The sequence below is a fragment of the Xiphophorus couchianus genome, chromosome 15 (genome assembly GCF_001444195.1).
Source record: "Xiphophorus couchianus chromosome 15, X_couchianus-1.0, whole genome shotgun sequence".
Lineage (NCBI taxonomy): Eukaryota > Metazoa > Chordata > Actinopteri > Cyprinodontiformes > Poeciliidae > Xiphophorus > Xiphophorus couchianus.
Window position 1 is genome coordinate 50256 of NC_040242.1, and position 22703 is coordinate 72958.

At 37.0% G+C, this 22703-nt stretch overlaps 1 protein-coding gene across 1 annotated transcript; it reads left to right on the forward strand.

The window, feature by feature from the left end:
• Nucleotides 1-1495: 1495 nt before the first annotated feature.
• Nucleotides 1496-21951, forward strand: nudt14 (nudix (nucleoside diphosphate linked moiety X)-type motif 14). Its single transcript, XM_028040157.1, has 5 exons — nt 1496-1670; nt 12347-12390; nt 18197-18261; nt 18551-18839; nt 21352-21951. Exons 1-5 carry the CDS (start codon nt 1590-1592, stop codon nt 21599-21601), a joined length of 729 nt encoding a protein of 242 aa, XP_027895958.1. The 5' UTR covers nt 1496-1589; the 3' UTR covers nt 21602-21951.
• The last annotated feature ends 752 nt before the right edge of the window (nt 21952-22703 follow it).

Sequence of the window (22703 nt, forward strand, 5' to 3'; positions counted from 1 at the left end):
CCCTGAAGTTCCACAAGGCTCATTTCTTAGCCTTGTAATGAGCTAAGTATAAAAGAATAAAAATATTCTTTTTAAAACAAAAAAGAATATTTTTGTTTTATATTCTTTAACTAACAGATGTTTTTCAGTCTTTTAATAATATCTTTAAACATTTTTTATTCAAATTACATTCAGTTGTATGCAGTTTGGTAAAAGTCAAAAGATTTGCAGGTTGATACTAAAATTCTTTTAATTTGCAACAAAACAGAAATGATTGGAAGAACTTAACCTTTCACCTTCAATTTATCATGTACAATATTCACGAGAAGTATATTTTTAAATATTGGACTTTGTTATCAAATATCTCATTGTTTGTGCTTTTGTTTTATTATTATTATTATTTATTTGACATGTTGTTTGTACCTGATATGACTCCTGTCTGGAGACAAAACCTCTCCTTAAGGACATTTAAGTTTTATTTTACCTTCACTTGCACATACCAGTAACACCAGAAATACTGTGGTCCATAAATAGCACAAAGGCCGTCTGGGACTGTTTGTCATTGTTGTGCTTGTTTCATTTGACCTGTAAACACACTTCTGCTTTGGGAATACACCGAAGCACAATGGTGACATGCAGCAACTCTCAACTGTTTGTTTGCTGGCTGTCATTTCTACAGGTAAACAAATGCATTGTAAACACACATTTAACATGTTTTCTTTTTTCTTTTTCGTAAACAACATATGTTGTTTACAAATTAAGTGGCATGCTTTGATTATGTCCCTTTCTCAAACATAGTTACAGATACTTCCTTTGCAGACAATTTTAGTAAGACATGGAAAAACCTAACAGCAATTTGCCCTGTTTTATAACTATAAATATTTATTTTTACACTAAATCAACACATAATAAACCCAACTGTGGTAAAAAAATATATATTTAACTGGCCATTTTTTAGACTTTTATGCACATTAAATTTCCATTCACCACAGAAAAAGAATTGTGATTTTAATCTCAGAATTCTGAGAAAAAAGACAGAATAAAAAAGTCAAAATTTTGAATTAGAATCACCAGTGTTTCCATACAGACATTTTACATACAAAGACAAAGAACATTTAGTGCAAACTGAATTATGTCTCTGCACAAAAAAAGGGATTTTTCAATTAACGTAGAAAATGAAGAAAACTTTTGGATGTGGAGTTTTACCCACAAATAAAAGATAAAGGTGCTGTTGGAGAATTTCTTTTTTTTTTTTTTTTTTTTTTTTTTTTAGAAATGCTGCTATCAGGCAAACAGTTCTAAATTAAACATAACTGACCCACCAAACTGCTACAAACTGGATTAAATTATTTGTAATAATTCCGCTTATTTCACACCTTTTGATCGATTATTTTGTTTTCCTCTTCTTAATAACCAATAAATCTGATTAAATACTGTCTCGCTTTCCACAATATCAACAGTAATCCAAGGACAATCTAATTGACTTGATTTAATTAGATTACTCGAATCAGAGCTCGTATGTCCTTTCCCGTATTCCGTAGGCATTCCTTCACTGTCGGTGTGCAGAGACGGCTTCGGTAAACCCCCAAATCCCGCTCCAGCTGTACATTATGGAAGAGATTAATAACGTAGAAGTCGTTCCGTGCACAGAGTCCGAATACCTGAAGCCGTTCCGGGTGCTCTACAATCAGGTGAGTTATCTGTTGTCTTGTTGGAGGATGGAGGATGCTGGAGGCTAGCCCAACCCCCCATTCATTTAGCAGCTACAGCAAAGCTAAAACAAGAAAGGCTAAAAAAACCCGACCTTAAACATCTCTGCTGATTCTCATTAAATTAAATTAAAAGGCAGGGAAAATCCGACCTCTTTTGTTCAGTCTTGCACTCGCGTTGATTCAGTTGTCACCTTTTGTTTGGTTGATTTAAACTGGCGACTGTTAAGCTAACAGGCTAATTGCTAACGCTAGCCCACAGAGAGCTGTTTAATTTCCAGGCATCACGTTAACAGCAGCGCATGCTTTACATTAGTTGGTTGGAGTCAGTGTTTTACGGTTTAACGCGACAGCAGACGCTGTTTTTAATGTTTTAAATGTGGATTCTGACCCAGGTGAGACTTGTTGATCTCACTTGTGAAAGTAAATCAAACTGGTTTTTGAAAACTCAAATATTTTCCACGTTTTTTCACTTGATTGTCATGTATTTTGAGTGTTTACAGATCGCCTGCCTTTTGTTTTTACCCTCTTTATGTATAATAAAGCATCAATGAAGTCTGTTGTGTTAGTTTAATGCCACTGGATTACAGTAGAGTGCAGGATAATAATGAATGCTCTCACTGAAAGAAAGCCAAGTTCAAGTCTGTGTGTCCGTATGGTCTCAAACAAAGCGAGAAGAACACAAACACAGGCTGCTGTCCAGGATAAATCTATTTTTAAGTCACAAATTAAGTTAGCCAATTTTCTGCTTTTGAGCTCAGGGGATTTATCGTTTCTTTGTACCGTAGTTTAAAAATCTTGGTATTGAATTGTGGACAATGATTTATGAGAGACCATACCAAGGTATATTAAGGCTTTAAAGGGTTAAGTTTTCAAATTCCAAATAAATAAAGCATAGAATTTTTTTTTCATTCCCTTCTTGTTGCTTCTTACTGCCAGTCAGCTGGCTGAAGGAATACTAATCTTTTGCTTTGCATGCAAGAAGAGATAAAGGAAGTAACACCAAAGTAGTTAGTAATGATGGCTAATTGGACTTGCTGAGCTCCGCTGATACTACCATCATAATTGCATAAAGTTTAACTTGTGGCTTGTAGAAATGTTCATGTGGAACATGCGCCCAAAGTGAAACAGGATTGTCCTCGCATTTGGTGTTTGGTTGGCTACACACATAAAAACCAAGTTGATTGGATCTGATTTGGAGGTGACCATCTGAAAACCTAATTTATTTAATGTGTTCACCCCATCAACAAAAAATCTGCTGAGGAAAATCTTCCTCGAGTGTGTGGTTGAGGGCAGGGCCTCCACGCCACCAGGGGCCCCCCAAGAGCACCAAACTAGCAAGATAGACAAATATACATACATTTTAAATAACATTGAATATTGCAAACTCAGTGCTATTACAAGTGGGAAAAGAAATTCTGTATTGTTTTGATAAATAATAATGATTCATCTGTTCCTGTTGATGGCTGCTGCCACTGTTGGGGAAACATAAGATATTAAATTTTGTGTTATCAGCTAATGCTACTTTCAAATAGTTAAAATGAAATGGCACTCTGCCATAAATATCACTCTGCATTTCAAAATCTAAATGATTTTTTTTACTTTGTTACTCCTGTAAGATTAAAATCAATAGTCATAATTTCACTGGCATAATGCATGCTAATTACAAATGATGCTAATGATGGTAGGTGTGTAGCTTAGGAATGATAAATCATCTGGTGCTGACATGTTGGTCTGTCCCCCCGCTCTCTCCCCAAAAAAGCTGCTTAGGGCCCCAAAAAGGCTTGGTACGGCCCTGGTTGAGGTTCAGCCGACCACCAGTTGGTTGTTGTCAACCTTCGGCAGAAAACGGCACATTTAATTATAAAGTTTTTACTTATCGTTTATATTTTTCTTCATGATGAAGCTACACAACCAATGTTGTTAAAGCTGGGTTCTGCATCTCAGAGGTAAATGAGGTTGAACCTCCGTCAAATAAATGAAACCAAGATTATTAATTGGAATTACTAATGCACCTCTGAACTTTTTAGATTGCTAAAGGTTTCTTCACCCATTGTAAAATGGGTTAATGAAGCAGAACAAATGCAGGATGTACTATAAGCCTGGAGGGCCACCAGGTTTTACCTGCGCCACCACCAGACTAAGCATTGTGTGTTTATTTTCTATAGGTTTTTTTATACACCAGGAACAGAGATGGCAAAGATCAGTTTAAGAGTCTCTTTCGTGAAATGGTTGGTTTTACAATGGCATTTCTTAAGACTTTATAGTTGTCATTTAGGTAATGTTAGTAATGTCTGCAAATACTATTTGCTGGAAGAACATGCTAAGTTTTAAAAAGCGCTGTTTTAAAACCAATTTTGAGCCAACATCCAGTGTTTGTTTTACTTTTTATCTCAACCTTCATGTTTTTGGAAGGTATGATGATGTCATTGTGGGACAAACCAAAAGTTCATTGACCTGGATGTAAATGTCTCTGGTAGAGCTTTACCTTTTTCAAATATTCATGGAAAAGGAACAGGAGTATAATATTAAGTTGGTACCCTTCAGCAGGGATGATTTTTGTGTCATTGATGCACAGAGTAAAGGGTTTTTGAGGAGATATTTTGTTTGATAAGCTGTTAAAACAGAGGACATATGGGCTGAATAAGACAAGAAGACAGCAGTTGGATAACAGAGAGAAATGATGTTGGGCTCTCTTGTTCTTGCCAACGTTTCATCTTCATTGTGTTCCCATTAGAGCTCAGGAAGAGCCGTTCGGAGACAAACGCTTTTCTGTCTCCACCACAATCTTTTTATGCTCGTCGCCTGTACATCTGCAGCTGAGCCGCTGGTCGTCGACCAAATCTGCTCCCGCTTCCACGCAAACTGTGGAAGTGGGTAATGCTTTGTGCAAGAGGCTCTCTGATTCATTGACGTCTAGAGGTGTTTTGTCTCATCTCCCTCTACAAAGCAGGTGATTGTCCCTCGTTGACTCCGGGAAACCCCTTTTATCCCTCTTACCTGCACTGTCTCAGAATCACAAGTTGCTACTTACAGCTGCATAATTGCCCTCAGTTTATTCATCATAATGATTTCAATGATTCATCTGGAAATGTTTATCTACGTAGAGGTTTTGCACAGAACTAAATCGGTATAGTGTGTCTGTTTGAGAGAACATGTGATCAATTTTTAACTAAAGTGTTATATTCATACAAAAGTAGATGTTAATGAGAGACAGATTTAGTAAAAAGTATATTCTGTGATAAATATGACAGTGTATTAGGGCCATTATAATTCCACAGGGCCATTGTGGATTTAAAAAAAACAGGACGTTTTCACCAAAAAACTCATAAGTTTTCTAAATAAAACAAGGACATTTCTAAGATTGAGAAGTAAAACTAATTGCTAGAAAATTTTTTTTTAGATTACTCTCCGAAATTTTCTGTGGAATAACCTTAAAACATTTCTGAGTTTAAAAAGTTTAATATTTGCTAGAAAAAAAAATCTGAAATTTTTCAGACTAATCCCAGAAATTTTCTAGAAAAAGCAAGGACATTTCTGAGCTTGAAAAGTAAAAAAAATTGTTAGAAAAAAACCCTCAAATTGTTGAGACTAATCTCAACAATATTCCGGAAAATCTTGGAATTTTCTGAGTTTAAAAAGTTAAAATTTTGCAATGAAAAAAAAACTGAAATGTTTACATTAATCTAAGAAAATTTCCATAAAAACAAGGAAATATATGATAAGTAAAAAAAAAGTACTAGAAAAAAAACAGAAATTTTGAAATTTATCAGAAATTTTTTGAAAAGAAAAACTTGAAAATTTCAGAGTTTGAAATGTCATAATTATGCTAGAAAAAAAATCTAATTTTGATTGACATTTCCCATTTTTTTCTAGAGAATTTCTGAGGTTAATCTTACAATTAAGTTTTTTTTCTAGCAAATGTTTTTGGATTTTTCAAACTCAAATTGCCTTATTTGTTCTAGAATATCTCTGAGATGTTTTGGCGGAAACTTACTCCTCTCTTTTTAAATTATATATATACTGTGTATATATATATATATATATATATATATATATATATACACTGTATATATGATAGCATGTCAGGGCCATGAGACAGAAGCTAAAACATGAGGGGAGACATTTAAAGTGCTGTTGTATTCGAGGACAGCATTTGAGGTTTTTCTCTGCCACAGCTGCCATCTTACGACGCTGTCAGACACATTAGGTGTGTGTGGGTGAGTTTAAAAGAGACGGTAATTAAACTTTAAGTACCTAAAAGACCGAGCCTGTACATCCATCCCTGTAGTAGCCGTTCTCACAGGTGCCTTCTATTTCAGAGGCCGCATTATTTCCATGTAGCCTGCCTCCTCTTCCTCCGTCTCTCCCCACGGGCTAATCTCTCTGTCGTAATCCATGTCGGCCGTGGCTCTCGGTCTCCCCTGGGCTGTTCGCGCTGTTCCCGCCCCTCCTCTCTCAGCAAGTGGCCCAAGTAATGAGGGGAAACCCTGCCATCTGTGTGTTCTGCAAACCAGAGAAAGAAGAGAGGAAATGGGTTAGTTTCACCTCACACACTGCGTGGGAATAGACATGTAATCACATTTAAACCCACTGGTATATTTATTTTGAACAAACCTGAATATATCTAATTGATATTATTAGGATTGGTTAGCTGTTTCTAAATCCCGTCGACTTCACGTCTTGAAATCTCACCATGCCGAGAAACTAAACTCCCAGCTTTGTTCTGCGCATCAATGTTTGACACAAATGGCTAATTTAACTAAAACTGAAAAATGTAAGCAGAAATTATGATTATTCAAGTAACCAAAATGTTCTACTGATTTTATTTTGACGATTAATTGGATAAACAAATGGACACATTCTGCAGATTTTTAATTTAAACCTTTGTCTACAATATTAGAAATACATTAAAATGCAAATAAGTAACTCAATTTCTTTTAAAAATTCCTTTAACTGAAACATACTGTACTTCCTACATCAACATGTGAAAAGCTATTTCTGCTTAAACTAACAACAATACAATGGAGGACTGATATGTTGGTTATTTTTTGGATTAATTGCTTAATAATTGGCTAGCTAACGGTGCTTAGTAGAAGATTGTTTTCTTTTATTATTTTACAGAATTTGAACCAGGTGAAGTTAAAACTACTTGATAACTTTTGGTTAGAACCTAATTGCAGATAAATGATTCTTTTTTTATCTTAATTGCAGAATCTATATATGTGTGTTTTGTATAGTTTTGGCTTAATTAGCATGTTCTTCCAGCAAATAGCATTTTCTTGAGTCTTTATACTCCAGTTAATCAGTTACAAAATTAGTTGATTATTTCAATAATCAATTAATCACATTAATGCGATTGATCATTTCATCCCTTGTCTAGATCTGTATTTTTTTGTTGTTTAAGAATAAAAAGTCACAGATGTTTTGTAAAAATCAATGTTATATGCAGTAAAATAACACTTAAAAATATAAACGATGCTATTTTTATATTGCAGTAAACACCATCAAGGCTCTGGATTTCTTATAAAGATCAGATAAATATAATATGTTTTTCACTGTTTTCATTAGTAGAAAGCCATTTTAATAAAAAATAATAATAATAATAAAACAAAGCTTCAATTTACTGCATACCAAAACAATCCACAGGATTTACTAGAAAACTGACAAACTTCATAAAAATAAGTGTTTGGATTGGATTCATCAGTTAATTAGAAAACTATTTCTTTTAACAGTGTAAACAAGGATTTGATCCATTCAAGTTGAATCTTTATTTCTGGTCATTTTTCATCACACTTTCTTTACTAACCAACTTAAGTTGGTTTGGTTCCGACTGATTTGTGTTGGACTTTTTTCAGCTGCAGTCATAAAAATATACATTTGAGACAATGAAGACCTTTTGCAAACACTGACATTTGGAGCAAGTGCTTTTGCCGCTTCAATATTTCATATCTTGGCAGTTTTGATCAAGTTCTCATGATTTTTGTGTTAAAAATGTAGCAGTTTACAACTAAAAGCTGATTTCTATTGAACAAAAAAAGTGAAATTAGCTTGAATTAAGTAAATGCTAGAAAAGTAAATGACTTTTGAGTTTGACTCCTGATCCCCAAACAGCTCTAAAAATACCATTAAATTGGTGTTTAATTTTTGCATGATGGATGAAACTCCTGCTGGTGTCAATGTACCTCATGTTTTCACCATTGAAATGCATGATGGTTTTGGGTCAGAGCCATTTTGTTGTTGGGTTTCTGAGTTTTGGCTTCTTGTCTTCTGGAGGAATGGGACCATCTTGTTGACATGACAGGATTTCTAGGAGCGTAATTACATTGGTAGAGTGTCCGTAGTTCTGCTAAGACATCAGTCTCGGCATGACGTCCTGGGATTAATGGCTGGGAGTGAGCATTCACTGCCGTCTCTGCTTGTCCTGGGTCGTCTTCTTCATGTGATTTAGTCATTGATTCCCTGTAGAAATCCGACTCTCGCCTTGTTCAGCTCGACTCGTGCCGTTTTCTCAGGTGTCGCTGAACCACCGCCTCACACCAGGTCTTGTGTTGCTGTGGTTCACTGCGTCTGACTGAGCTTGTGGGAGGAGAAGAGGTGTAGCCTAAATATGAATCAAGGTCATGTTTCCTCAGGCATTGAAAATGTAGGCTAACTTACCCTTTTTATGATGGCATGCAATGTGGAAAGAGCAACATGGACTAAATTAGTGTTGAATTTACAGGAGATACACGGTTATTATTGCATCAGATATTTAAAGGAAAACCCTTTGTGGTTTATGCTAATTGCATTTTCAAATACAAAAGTCTTTTTTTCTATGTTTGTTTTTTTAAATCTGAAAATAAATTCATAATATTCTTTAATATTAAATATTAATGGTGTAGATGAAAGATTGTACAAACACCTTCAGTCTGTTGAATGTGTTGAGGGATATCCAAAAATAGCAGCATAGTTACTTTAAATTGTATAATTATAAACCTCTGATATAAGACTTATGTAGGTAAATTAAATATTTTACATTCAAGAATGTACTTCCTGTTAATGCTTGCTGTGTAGCAGTATGCCTTGTTTTACATGGAGAAACAACAATATCTGCTAATGATAGCTGCTAATAATGGAAATTATAGCTGCTAAAGATTCTGCTAAAAATGCTAATGATAGCTTTTAACAATGCTAAAGATAGCATTGTTAACAACCATGCTAACAAGCCAGAACTGTTAGTAACAATAGCTGCTAACAATGCTAACGTTAGGATTACTTTAGCGTCCAACATTTGCTAAATTAAAGGGCTGTTTCTCTGTTTTTTGTGACTCTTTTAATGAATTATTTCCTCTCTAGTTTAAAATCTGGATTACCTGGACTGCTCAAAGTTAAAATGCAGAATGTTACGCTTTTTGGAATCTCTATTTTTTGTTTTTGAAAAGAAAAACAAATTACAATAGGCCTGAGCAGCGCTTTAGCTTTTTGCCTGAAGACAAATTTAGAAATGGGTAAGCATAATGATTTGAACATGTGGACTAGTAAAAGCCCATATTCTGAATGTCTAAGCAAATTGTAATACCGTAAATCCTAGTGTTATTAAGTTTAATGTGCTTTAATAGTATCAGAAAGTGGATACATTTACTTATAGGGCTGTGTAATTATATCGATTCTACGATATTTATAAATTTTTTGTCCGCAAGTATAGATACGTTAAACCATAGGGGTTCAAAAGCTTATACCGTCTTTTTAACATGTCTGGTTTGTGACGGCGTAGCAGCAAGACTCCGCCTCCCCCAGTCTCACTTTCTACTTGTGCTTAAAGTGCACATTATAAACTACAGTCATGGCCAAAAGTATTGAGAATGACACAAATATTATATTTTCACATGATCTGCTGCCCTCTGGTTTTCATGTGTGTATGTCAGATGTTGTCATCACATACAGAAATACAATTGCAATCATATTATGAGTAACAAAAGCTTTTAATGACAGTTAGAATGAGTTAATGCAGCAAGTCAATATTTGCAGTGTTGACCCCTCTTCTTCAGGACCTCTGCAATTCTCCCTGGCATGCTCTCAATCAATTTCTGGACCAAATCCTGACTGATAGCAGTCCATTCTTGCACAATCAATGCTTGCATTTTGTCAGAATTCCTAGGTTTTCGTTTGTCCACCCGTCTCTTGATGATTGACCACAAGTTTTCAATGGGATTAAGATCAGGGGAGTTTCCAGGCCATGGACCCAAAATCTCTATGTTTTGTTCCCTGAGCCAGTGGATATCACCTTTGCTTTATGGCAAGGTGCTCCATCATGCTGGAAAAGGCATTGTTCATCACCAAACTGCTCTTGGACGGTTGGAAGAAGTTGCTCTCGGAGGACATTCTGGTACCATTCTTTATTCATTAGGTAAGACTGTGAGAGAGCCGACTCCCTTGGCTGAGAAGCAACCCCACACATGAATGGTTTCAGGATGCTTTACAGTTGGCATGAGACAAGACTGGTGGTAGTGCTCACCTCGTCTTCTCCGAACAAGCTGTTTTCCAGATGTCCCAAACAATCGGAAAGGGGATTCATCAGAGAAAATGACTTTACCCCAGTCCTCAGCAGTCCACTCCCTGTACCTTTTGCAGAATATCAGTCTGTCCCTGATGTTTTTCCTGGAGAGAAGTGGCTTTTTTGCTGCCCTCCTTGAGACCAGGCCTTGCTCCAAGAGTCTCCGCCTCACAGTGCGTGCAGATGCACTCACACCTGCCTGCTGCCATTCCTGAGCAAGCTCTGCACTGCTGGTAGCCCGATCCCGCAGCTGAAGCACTTTTAAGAGACGGTCCTGGCGCTTGCTGGTCTTTCTTGGGCGCCCTGGAGCCTTTTTGGCAACAATGGAACCTCTCTCCTTGAAGTTCTTGATGATGCGATAGATTGTTGACTGAGGTGCAATCTTTCTAGCTGCGATTTTCTTTCCTGTTAGGCCATTTTTGTGCAGTGCAATGATGACTGCACGTGTTTCTTTCGAGGTAACCATGGCTCACAGAAGAGAAACAATGATGCCAAGCACCAACCTCTTTTTAAAGTGTCCAGTGGTGTCATTCTTACTTAATCATGACAGATTGATCTCCAGCCCTGTCCTCATCACCACCCACACCTGTGTTAATGGATCAATCACTGAAACAATGTTAGCTGGTCCTTTTAAGGCAGGGCTGCAATGAAGTTGAAATGTGTTTTGGGGGATAAAGTTCATTTTCTACGCAAATATTGACTTTGCAATTTTTTGCTGTTACGCTGATCACTCTTTATAACATTCTGGAGTATATGCAAATTGCCGTTATAAAAACTGAAGCAGTAGACTTTGTAAATATTAACATTTGAATCATTCTCAAAACATTTGGCCATGACTGTACACACCAGTTTTTAAATTGTGTTAATAGGCCAAGTAAAACCGGAGTTATGCTGAAATAAGTAAACCACATTTTTCCGAATGTCAAAGAAATGTCAAAAACCGGCTTTTCCGGTTATGTGAAAGGGAATGAGCTTCCAAACGTAAAAATCGAAACGCAACATTAGATTCCTTTGTTTTGGGAAATCTCAAATTTTCAACAAATAACGATGGGCTGTGTTTTGTTGCTAAGAAACAAAGTAAAGTTGTGCAAGTAACTGAAGGAGAAGCGGAACGGAGCAGCAGCAAAAGCAGTGAGATCGCAAAATTAATGCAAAGTTTGGATATCAGAGTGAATAGTGGCATCCACTTCGTAATTTGTTTTTAGCTTAGTGGTTTCTGTTCTGTATATAAAGGATTATGTGAAGATTGAACACGCAGCAGGCAGCGGCGCTCTGTTTTGAGCTGTTGAAACTTTAAGTTTTATGTCAAATCCACATGAATTAAATGACAGAAACTAATTTTCTCTCTACATCTTTGATTCATTTTGTCCAGCTGTAGACTGTTAGACTCTGTCCAATCAGAGTCAAGTATTGTGTAGTTGGTGCTTTTAATCAGTTTTCAGTTAATTAAATCTAAGTCTATGGAACACAAAATGTCACTAAAGTCACTCTGTCCTAATAAAATCTTTCAGAAAATCGTAAAAGTGCATCGAATAGAACAGTTTGCCAAATATCGTGATACATATCGTATCGTGATCAGAATATCATAACATGAGATTATTGTATCACTACACCCCTATTTACTTATATACAGTACTAATTGATGAGCTGCTTGAATTCGCAGGTAAAGTGACAAGAATTGTGAATGTAAACAGCTATGATATTTAGTTTTAAGGTCAGGTGCCATCTTGGAAATCAACAGAAATAAGTGTTTACTTTCAGACTTGTGAGATGATGATAATGATGATGTGACCATAAACTATTAAAAAATTTCCAAACCTATTGTCACCGTCACTGCATGGCAGGAAGAGATGCGTCAAGTTTCAGTCATAAGGAATTTGTCGCTGCCAATTCCAGACATGAAAAGTTTCACTTTCCAAGGAATTTCTAATTTTATGCACAGAAAAATTTAATTAACCACACTGAACTTTGTCTTCCTTTTTCCACAACTTTCTATACTGTTATAGTTACTCATTGCAAACAATAAAACAAGCAGAAAAGACCACGATGAGCTGAAATCAAAAATCTTTTATTTTGCTTCATAAACTTTAATTCTTGTGGGTTTTTTTCTTCTTTTTCACAGAATGGCACAAAGAAATCCTGGGACTTTATGCAGAGTCACGACAGGTAAAATCCAAATTTTCTCCTGTCAAATGCTCAACGTATGCTTCGGTTTGCAAAGATGAAAATCAGCAATGTTTGGGCCATTTAAATATTGTGCTGAAAACTTCACTGTCGATGCTTGTAGATCTCTAAAACGTGCTTGCTCTTTTAATTAAGAACAACCTAAAGAGCTTCACTTAAGCCACGGGTGTTCAAACGTTTTATCAAAATAATAGTCAAAACTGCTTACAGGGTAAGATAATGTAAAAAAGCAAAATTAAATCAATCAAATCATTTTTTTGTAGGAAAAGGGTGTTATTTATTCCAAATCCAAAATGTAAATAGGATTTTGCATGTTTTTGTATTAAAAGAAAGACATTTTGCTCAAATTATAAAATTTATTTCCAGTTTTTATAACAGGATTTTGTTAATTTTCTTTCAAAACGTTTGCTATATTTAGCCAAGTTTATTACATTACTCGTTGTAATCTGTTGATGACAATGACAAATAAATCTTATCTTATTAGGTAAAATCTGATTTGGGTGCAGCAACGTTGGTTTTTCAGTAAAAGTCTCTGGATGAACTTGGTTCTTCTTATTATAAAAGCTTGGTTATGAAAAGATGAACACTTTCCAATACAAGAAAATCACATCAGATATAAATTTACCCAAATTCTAATTTTTTAATTGCAGTTGGTGGACCGCACCCAATCACTTCCAGGGCCATAAACGGCCCCCGGGCTTCACTTTGGACCCCGTGTTGCTCTCTGTGATCTGGAAATAAACATATCTAGAATGTTTTTCTACTACACAGTTTATAAAACAAAGCATTTTAAAATCCCGATTCTCTCTGAAATGCAAATTTAATAAATCTGGTATTTTTATTCGTTTATAGCGAACTCCTCCTTTAAGTCAGTGATGGTTGAATTAAAAATGGCTGCTTTCAGGGGAAGTTGCTCCTGCTTTTTGTGTGTGTTTTTACATGAAATAAAATGGCAATAAAACTCTAAACTGTAACAGAAATCTCACACTTGAGTGCCAAAGCCCCAGTTCCTCTCCTTAGTGATGCCCTGAGGTCATGCTCAGGTCATTTCTAGCCTCTTTCCTGCACTATTGACCCCAAACAGAGATTGTTGTTAAAGAAACGGCACCCCTGAGAGAAAGGCGTTAAACGTCAAACCTGCGTTTCTAACAAAAGATTTCCCCTGGCGACAGGTAGCTATTCACAAAGAGGAAATCCTGCCAGGTTGTTATAGGGTCTCCAAAGGAACCTGGGAATGTTTCTAGATTTTTGTTGAATTGGGTTGGATTTATGTTTGCAGTGCTGGAATGTCTTTCTCAAAGGAAGAAGCATTTAAAAGATGCATATTTTAAGTTTTTGTAGGGCCAAAGTCCCCAAACTGAAAGTATTCAAAGGCCAAAATTTTACGTTTTGTTTTTTCTTCCATTAGAAAGTATTTCTGTCTATTTTACGTTTTCCTAAATATTTCCAGTGATTTACCTTTTTGAGAGTTTTAATTTCCATTTCTTAAGTGTCTATAATATGCTTTCAGTAAGACTTTTCTTCAACCAAATGTAATGGATTGGTGTGCCAAAGTCTGTTTTTGAGTAAAAACTTACTATAAAAAAATTCTTTGTGTCATACTTAGGAACATATAAACATGCAACAGAAAATCTCATCCTAAAAAAAAAAAGACAAAAAAGGTGTTGGGAGTGCCAAATTTGTGCCATTATTGAATTGCGAACTGGGGCCTCACAAAATTAATCCAAGGACCACAAATGGCCCCCGAGACACACTTTGGACACCCCAGTTTTATATGTTTTAGTTCCCCTGCAATTAAATTTCAACTTTACTCTTATTTTTCCAGAGCAACCATAACACAAGTCATACCTCTTTGTGTTTTTATAATCACTATTTCATGTATTTTTTTTTTTTTAAATGATGATGTTAGGTTATTATTTAAGGAAATGTTGATTATATCTTCTTCTCCCTGCTTGTGTACTTTCATCATAAAAACCCAATTTAAGCAAATACATGTTTAAAAAATAGTTTCCTTTATAGAATTTTATAGCAATATGTGAAGCTTTAGGAGAAGAGACGACATTGCAGGACAATATTATTTACTCGCAGTCCTTGTACTGACCGTTAGGTGACACACGCGAGATTGGAAGCAAGTCACTTTGTGATGCAGGAAATATTGGAGATTTTTTTAGCTCGCAAAATGAAGCTCTTTGCAGGATAAATTAGATAAACTTGCAAATTGAAATTTTTCAAAAACTCTCCAGGCCTGCACTTGATTTCCATTTTTTGGCCTAATAAGTAAAACACACATGGGCCCATGTTCTTCCCCTGATATTGAAGAGATTCACAAAAATGCATTTTTTTTAAAAATCAAAAAAGGTTTCTCTTTTTAAGTTGAACAAATTATTTGCTGAGTTCATAATAAGTTCAAGAACTGTACTTTGTTTAGGCCAAACTAAGCATTAAATTTGCCTAAATCATGTTTAAGATGAAGCAGAAAGTGTTTGGAAATGTTGGAGACGACATCAGAGCCCTAAGTTAATCAATAACTAATTAATTTATAAGTTATGCGACTGCACCTCCCGTTTATAAAAGTCTAAATCTGAGCTACAAAGACTTTAAAGCAACTAGATGGTCCATCTGTCTGTCACTGTCTATATTTGGCTAATCAATTAGATCAATGAGGAAATATTGATCTGAGAAATCCAATCCCAGCCCAGTCAGGGGTATAGTGTCACCATGGCAACCACCAGTGTTGCCCTTTATTCAGTCAAGGAGAAACACTGAAACTGGGATCTGAATTGTGCGTCAGGCTGCGGTTTTAACTGAAACAGGCCTGAAATTTCCGATCAGCTTCAGGAAAAAGCAGCACAATGATGTCAATAAAAAAAAAAAAAATCCCAATAAAATGCACTGAAGTATGTGTTTACAATGTAACAGAATATTTACATAAAAATACATAAACATGAATATTTTTCCAAGATGTTGTGTTTTTGGAAGTTGGTTTAAGTGTTTTTCCGGCTGCTTCCATCAGTGAGCGATATCATATGAAGAGAAAAATTAAAAAAAATACAACGTTGGTCAGAAGTGCAGGTCTCTCGTGTTCTTCTGGGAAACCAGCAAAGTGGAAAAAGTTGTTTTTGTTTCTGCGCTTTCAGCGAGGTGGCAGAAAGGAAAGAAGTGATTGAGAAAGGAAGTGGAGCAGCAAGTAGCCGAGTTTCTGAAGCTGCTGGTGTGAAACCCTTTTAAAAAGGATCAAAGACTTCAAAATTATCAGCAGAGACAATGTTTACCTTTTCTATTTTGTAAAAACTGTCCAGGCCAAAACAGAATATTCCTAACCCCGGAACACCTCACCAGGGAGGCGTCCAGGAGGCATCCTGACCAGATGCCCAAGCCACCTCAACTGGCTCCTCTCGATGTGAAGGAGCAGCGGCTCTACTCTGAGTCCCTCCCGGATGACTGAGCTTCTCACCCTATCTCTAAGGGAGAGTCCAGCCACCCTACGGAGAAAACCCATTTCGGCCGCTTGTATCCGCGATCTCGTTCTTTCAGTCATGACCCAAAGCTCATGACCATAGATGAGGGTGGGAACGTAGATCGACCGGTAAATCGAGAGCTTCGCTTTTTGGCTCAGCTCTCTCTTCACCACGACGGACCGGTACAGCGCCCGCTTGACAGCAGACGCTGCGCCAATCCGCCTGTCGATCTCCCGCTCCCTTCTTCCCCCATTCGTGAACAAGATCCCGAGATACTTAAACTCCTCCACTTGGGGCAGGACACCCCCCCTGACCCGGAGAAGGCACTCTACCCTTTTCCGGCTCAAGACCATGGCCTCGGATTTGGAGGCACTGATCCCCATCCCGGCCGCTTCACACTCGGCTGCAAACCGATCCAGCGAGAGCTGCAGATCACGATCTGATGAAGCCAAAAGGACCACATCGTCTGCAAAAAGCAGAGACGAGATCCTAAGGCCACCAAATCGGATCCCCTCAACACCTTGGCTGCGCCTAGAAATTCTGTCCATGAAAGTGATGAACAGAATCGGTGACAAAGGGCAGCCCTGGCGGAGTCCAACTCTCACCGGAAACGAGCCCGACTTACTGCCGGCAATGCGGACCAGACTCTGACACCGGTCATACAGGGACCTGACAGCCCGTATCAAAGGGCCCGGTACCCCATACTCCCGGAGAACCCCCCATAGGGCTCCCCGAGGGACACGGTCGAACGCCTTCTCCAAGTCCACAAAACACATGTAGACTGGTTGGGCGAACTCCCATGCACCCTCCAGGACCCTGCTGAGGGTGTAGAGCTGGTCCAGTGTTCCACGACCAGGACGAATGCTATACTTCATGTCTGTTTTGGGACTTTAAAACACGTCTCCACATGTTTCAGTTGGTTTAGATAAAAATGCAGATTGCCTCCTGACTGTTTCAGAGTGTCTATTCAGTCACAGCAATCCCCCACTCAGTCTTTTGTTGTCTTATCCAGACAATGTCACAAACTGCAGACCCATCTGCAGTTTGTGACATTTAACTGACATGAGGTATATTTTTGGCGAGCAAGGAGCGCAAATGCGTTTTTCATCATCTGAAATTTAAAAATGCAAACAGAAGTTCATCATCGTCTCAGGAATTGTTGTTAGAAACTTTTCACAGCAATCTCCTGGTTTCCCTCTGAGCATGGGAAAGACGGGGCAGGGTTTCCTGCCGCCTCAGACACATCCGCTTTCCCAACGCCGACCCTAGGCTTCACATTTTCACCGACGCACACACACACACACACACACACCGACAGACACAGCAGTGACCCTTTGACGGTTCACGTTCACCCTCGCTCTAGTTTTATTTCCATGTCCTGATCCTGGTTGCGACGAGTTGAAATCCCAGCGATGTGACCTGCTGATCTCCGGGTTCCGATTCTTATTTTAGGGTCGCTTTTATTTTTAGGAGTTTAGAACAGGAACACTCCAATATAAAGATAAATTTGGAAACCTTTGTCATCTGATGTAGCTTAATGAAGACGTTTATAAAGTTTATTGTCTGAGCAGTGTTTTATGCAAATAGTTTTATTTTTTAATACCCGTTCTGGGATTAAATGTCACACTGGAAAACACAAAATCTTAATCTTTGGTTTATTTTCTAATGCAAATATATTGGTGCACTTGAAATCAGTCAAAGCTAACTCATAAGAAGCTTTTCAGGAAAAAGTAGGAGGTTATTTTAAGTCAATAATTTCGCTTATAACATGGGGAAAAAATTGTTATAAGTGAAATAATCTGCTACTGGAACTAGAAAAAATTTGACAATAATAAGAAATTATTGACCAAAAAGAAGTTATTACTTACGTGGACACGCCTGATGTTAAAATTTAAATTATAAAAGGAAGTTGTCATAGCTACAACTTGCTTTAAGAAAAGAAAGTAAGGTGCAATAAAATCAAGCCTGAAATCTGTTCGTTTATCATTGCATGTCGGTTTGACCTGTAAGGTTAAAAATCGTTATCCCAAAAAGAAAAAACTCAGTCTGACTTACAGATGTATAGATTTGAGCTTCCAATGTGGAAAAAGATGCAAACAAATGGATTCAACAAAAAAATAAACAAAATGTGGAAAACCTTTCTTTAAATAACATTAAAAAGTTAAAACTGCAAAGAAAAAGCCTGAAAATGCTTTCACCAGAGCTGGTTGCGAAGGGATGTCTTTCATTTGTTACAACATAAAATGCTTTTAGCTTTTATAATGAATCCATGCTTCTGAAATGAAATATTAAAGTGCTTAACAGTGACTTTTTCTGTATTTTTTTTGCAGCGTATCTGTGCTGCTCTTCAACACCACCTCACACTGTTTTGTCCTCGTCAAGCAGTTCCGTCCAGGTACCTTTTATTTTTTTTGTCACTGATCTAAATTTGGACTTTTGAGCATCCGATGTGCACTTTCACTTTTAAAACGACGACACACACCTTGTTTAATCGGCTTCAGAAATCCCTGCAGCGGTTTAAATTCAAGGAGTCTGGGCCGTGATATATCCCTTGTTTTTATCCCATTTAGATAAAAATAACCACAACCGAGAACATGGTTGCATTTTTAACTTTAAATATAATACAGTTTGCTGAATTCATATTCATCAATCTCAGCATTTCTCCTGTTGTCTCCCACCTGCAGCCGTTTACATGTGTGAGTGGGAAAAGGCCAAGACGAAGACCTCTCAGGGCGCCGAAAAGACCGAAGAGGGCGACGCCTCCGAATCTCAAGAGGGCCAGTCGGCCTCGGCCGAGGAGAGCTCTCCTTCGTCCCAGTGGCCCCCGGCCTTGGCGGGGGTCACCTATGAGCTCTGCGCCGGCCTGGTGGACAAACCGGATCTGTCGCTGGAGGAGATCGCCCGGCAGGAAGTGCTGGAGGAGTGTGGCTACGATATACCAGCCTCCAAGCTGAAGAGGATTACTTCGTTCAGGTTAGCGCCGTTTTAGACGTTTCCTCAGAAATAAGGGTTCGGTTTGGAACCACCTGCTGGTTCTTCCGAGCTCCTCCCTTAAATCTGCTGGCCATCAAAATCGCTCTCGCATCAGAGTGAAAGACGGTGACAAGCCTAACAAATGCAACCCAGAAGGTAGAGGCCGTATGAATAAAGTGGAAAACAATTCCCCTGTTCACGGTTCAGGAGTCGCTTCCTGGTGTAAGGAGAACAGTTTCATACCCAGTAAAAATAGATTTTCCATTCTTCTGTGCGGAAAAAAGAAAGAATGGTAGCAACAACTGAATTAGACTAAGAGTTATAGACTTTAAATAACAGCTGGATTATTGTTCAAGATGCTGTGTCTCCGAATATAAAGGAAGGGAAAAAAAACAATATTTAACCAATATACCAGCTATCATTAGAGCTGTTGCAAATGATCATGTTAGTAGTCGAGTCATCGTATCGATTATGCTAACAATTAATCAAATAAAACATTTCTGTACTTTCTATTTAAAGAGGATCTATTATGCAAAATTCACATTTTTGTATATTTATTGGAGTTTTCACTGCTACTAAAAACAACCCAAGAACTTAAAAAAGCAAACAAACAAACAGCCTGTTTTTGGCAATAAATTGATGCTTCTTGGCCGTTCCAAAAACCTTCAGAACGTCACAAATCAGCAGGCACTGGCGCCGTTACCGAGCAACCCCAGTGAAGTCCACCCCGTTACCGAGCAACCCAGGCTGAGCTCCAGCACGTATAATTTGGTGCAAAAAACGTAATGAAAATGTTTTGTATCGCTCACCGAGCTTTCCTAACTTGTTCAAAGAAGAGTGATGGGTCACCTTTAAGCTAGTAAAAAAAAACATGAAAGAAAAAATGCTTCTAAATAAACAATTCAGTTCATTTTATAGCTTAAAATTCAATATGTTTATATAATGATTTTAATGTGCAAAAATAGCCGAGAAATGAAGCATTTTATTTTTAATGCTTATTGATTTTTCTTGGTGTAAGCATCTGTTTTAGTATTTGGAATATTTTTTTTCCTAATCTGAGGGAAGTATAAAACGGGAGGAAGCACAGTGTAACGAGATAAAATATTAAAGCTAGCTGTTTTAACCTCTGAAATGAAACCCAACTAATAACTGCTGTAGCTTCTTAAAATAATAAGCAGTGTGAGTGAGTTGGAGGGAAACATCAGGGGAAACCATTCATCATTGTCAACATGTTGGCTGCCAGGATGTGAGCAGCCCCACATCCGACAGTAAAACCTGGACAGGCGTGACTGAACGCTAATGAAAATATGTTTTTGATTTGACTTGAAAACCTCCTGCAGCTCTGTTGGTGTCGTCTGGGTCCATTGTTATGTGCGGGCAGCTTCCATTGTGTAGGATGGTGTCATCTTAACCCACATGAAGCCTATAAGGGTGTTTTGTTTTGTTTTTTCTTTCTTTTTCTTTTTTCCATTTGGCAAACATGCACAAAAATGCAGCACAGCTCAGGAAATGGAAAACCCCAAACAATACTTAATGGGATTTTACTCTGTAGTTCCTTGGAAAAGTATTCATTGTTGTATTTGACTTCAATAAATTTGTCGTGATTATAACAATATTGTTGTTTTGAGAGCCTTTTCAAGCAATAGAAAGACCAACATTCTAATGCATATTTATCGTTTCAACTTTTTATATTTCCAAAATGAAGAGCAAATAAAATGGATACCAAAGTTTTTTGTCATTTAGTCTTTGGAAGAAAGAGAGAAAAACAATCACACATATGGAAATTAAGATCATTTTAATTCATCATGAGATTTATTGCTTACTGCAACAAGCTTAATTATTAAGTTGAAAGAAAATTATGCATGAGTTTTTTTTTTCTTCATAAAAATCTGAAAATTGGAGCATATCTTTGTACTCATCCTCCTTGGTCATGTTTACCAAGGAGGATGTTTGGTCATGTTTACCAGCTCAGACATCATTTTATTTATTTATTTTTTAAATAAACAATACTTTAATTTTTTTTATATTTAACATTTTTTTAAACAATAGAATGCTTGCCTCATGATGCTGTTTTTAAAGCATTTTCCATATAAACAAACAAAAACAGTTTAATTTTAGTCTCTTCTAAGCAGATCACCTTCTTCTACTTCTTGCACATTTTTTCTTTTTCTGATTTAATTCCTTCTTTTATGTTTTAGGACCAAGACAAAAAAATTCATTTTTCGCATAGAAAAAGTGAAGATGTATTTTCATTTTCCATATTTGTGAAAAATAATAAGAGGAAGAAAAAGTATTTGCCAGTTTCATTCTCTACTCACATTATTGTTTTTCTGTTGTGTAAATTCTGTAGAAATATTATACCAGACGGAAGAGGCTTTAATACAAATGCCCACGTTTTCATGCATAAAAAAATAAGTAGAAAAGCATTCATTCATGTTAAGTTTCTGAGGAAATGTGGAAAAGTTCAAGAGTTTTTCCAAACTGATTTTCAAGTTTGTTTTGTCCTCTACAGAACAAACGTGGGTTTAATAGGTTCGAAGCAGACCATGTTTTACGCCGAGGTTTCCGACGACAACTGCGTGAGCGCCGGCGGAGGCGACCCGCGCGAGGGGGAACTCATCGAGGTCGTCAAAGTCCCGCTGCACGAGGCCATGACGTTTGCCTACGACGAACGTATACCCAAATCCCTGGGCCTCATTTTTAGTTTCATCTGGTTCCATAATAACATGTCTCCCAAGTACAAGATATCCACCAATGTGTAACTAACATTAGCCACTATTTCTATTATTTACTGCATATTAAAGTCAAACACACTGGCCCGGCACACCCTCTGCTCCCTCACAGCTCATCATCCTGTGTTGCCTTTTCTGCTCATTGGTACACAAAGCAGGGTGGGCTCCTTCTTTTGTCTTTATCACTTCTTTTTTAAATTATTTTTTATGTATTTTAAATATTCTCCTACAAAGAACCAGTTTGGCGCTGGTGCAGCTTCTCTTAAATAATTTTTTAATATGCTAATTATCTATTTCTCATGTGCCATCTCTTGTTAATGGCTTCATATCACTCGTCATATTTGCCTGCACAATTAAAGGAAGGCTCTGGCGCTCTTGGATGTTTTCTATTTTACATCATTGTAGCCATTTTTTAGGTATTTTAATTAGGCCTGTCACAATAACAAATTTTTGCTGGATGATAAATCGCCCTACAAGTTATTGCGATAAACGATAATATTGTTTTTGAGACCATTTTCAAGTAATATAATGGCAAATATCATTAAGCTTTAATTTTTAATGAACATTTAACACTAGAAATGGAAGACATTTTAAATATCCAAAATAAATAAACTGAAATACTAAATAAAATTGATTTTAAAGTCTCTGTAAATAAAACTGTTCTTCAACAAAGGGATTAGTTGAGACCAGCACACCAGACTTGAGACTTTGCTCATCCAATTTTTGGTAGAAAGAGAGATCAATAAACCATGCAAATGGAAATTATTGAGCTCATTTTAATGGCTCATGTGATTAATTGATGCATTGCTTATTGCAACAGGCCTAATTTCAACACCTTTGTAAGTTAGGCATGGGCTGGTTTGTACGGAGCTCTTCAGAGGGCATGGGGAAACTTTTTTTCTTTTGCATTTCTTTGCAAAAGGTATTGTGTTCTCTACAATAATACTAATCAATTCATGCAGCATAATTGAATACTGTAAGCCTTTCTTACTGCACTTTCTGCTTTAAGCTATGTAAGGTTTTTTCATAAATGTTAATATCTCTTTGTGAGATATCTGAAGTTTTGTATATTTTTGTTTAGTATAGAAATGAACCACAAACCTATAAACAGAAACTTTCCGTAGGTAGGAAA

Bases quoted from the DNA above. Each gene is read 5' to 3' on its own strand.
- nudt14 (XM_028040157.1), top strand. From the start codon at position 1,590: ATGGAAGAGATTAATAACGTAGAAGTCGTTCCGTGCACAGAGTCCGAA. The intron at 1,671-12,346 runs GTGAGTTATCTG...TCTTTTTCACAG, and splicing joins TCCGGGTGCTCTACAATCAG to AATGGCACAAAGAAATCCTG. The intron at 12,391-18,196 runs GTAAAATCCAAA...TTTTTTTTGCAG, and splicing joins TTTATGCAGAGTCACGACAG to CGTATCTGTGCTGCTCTTCA.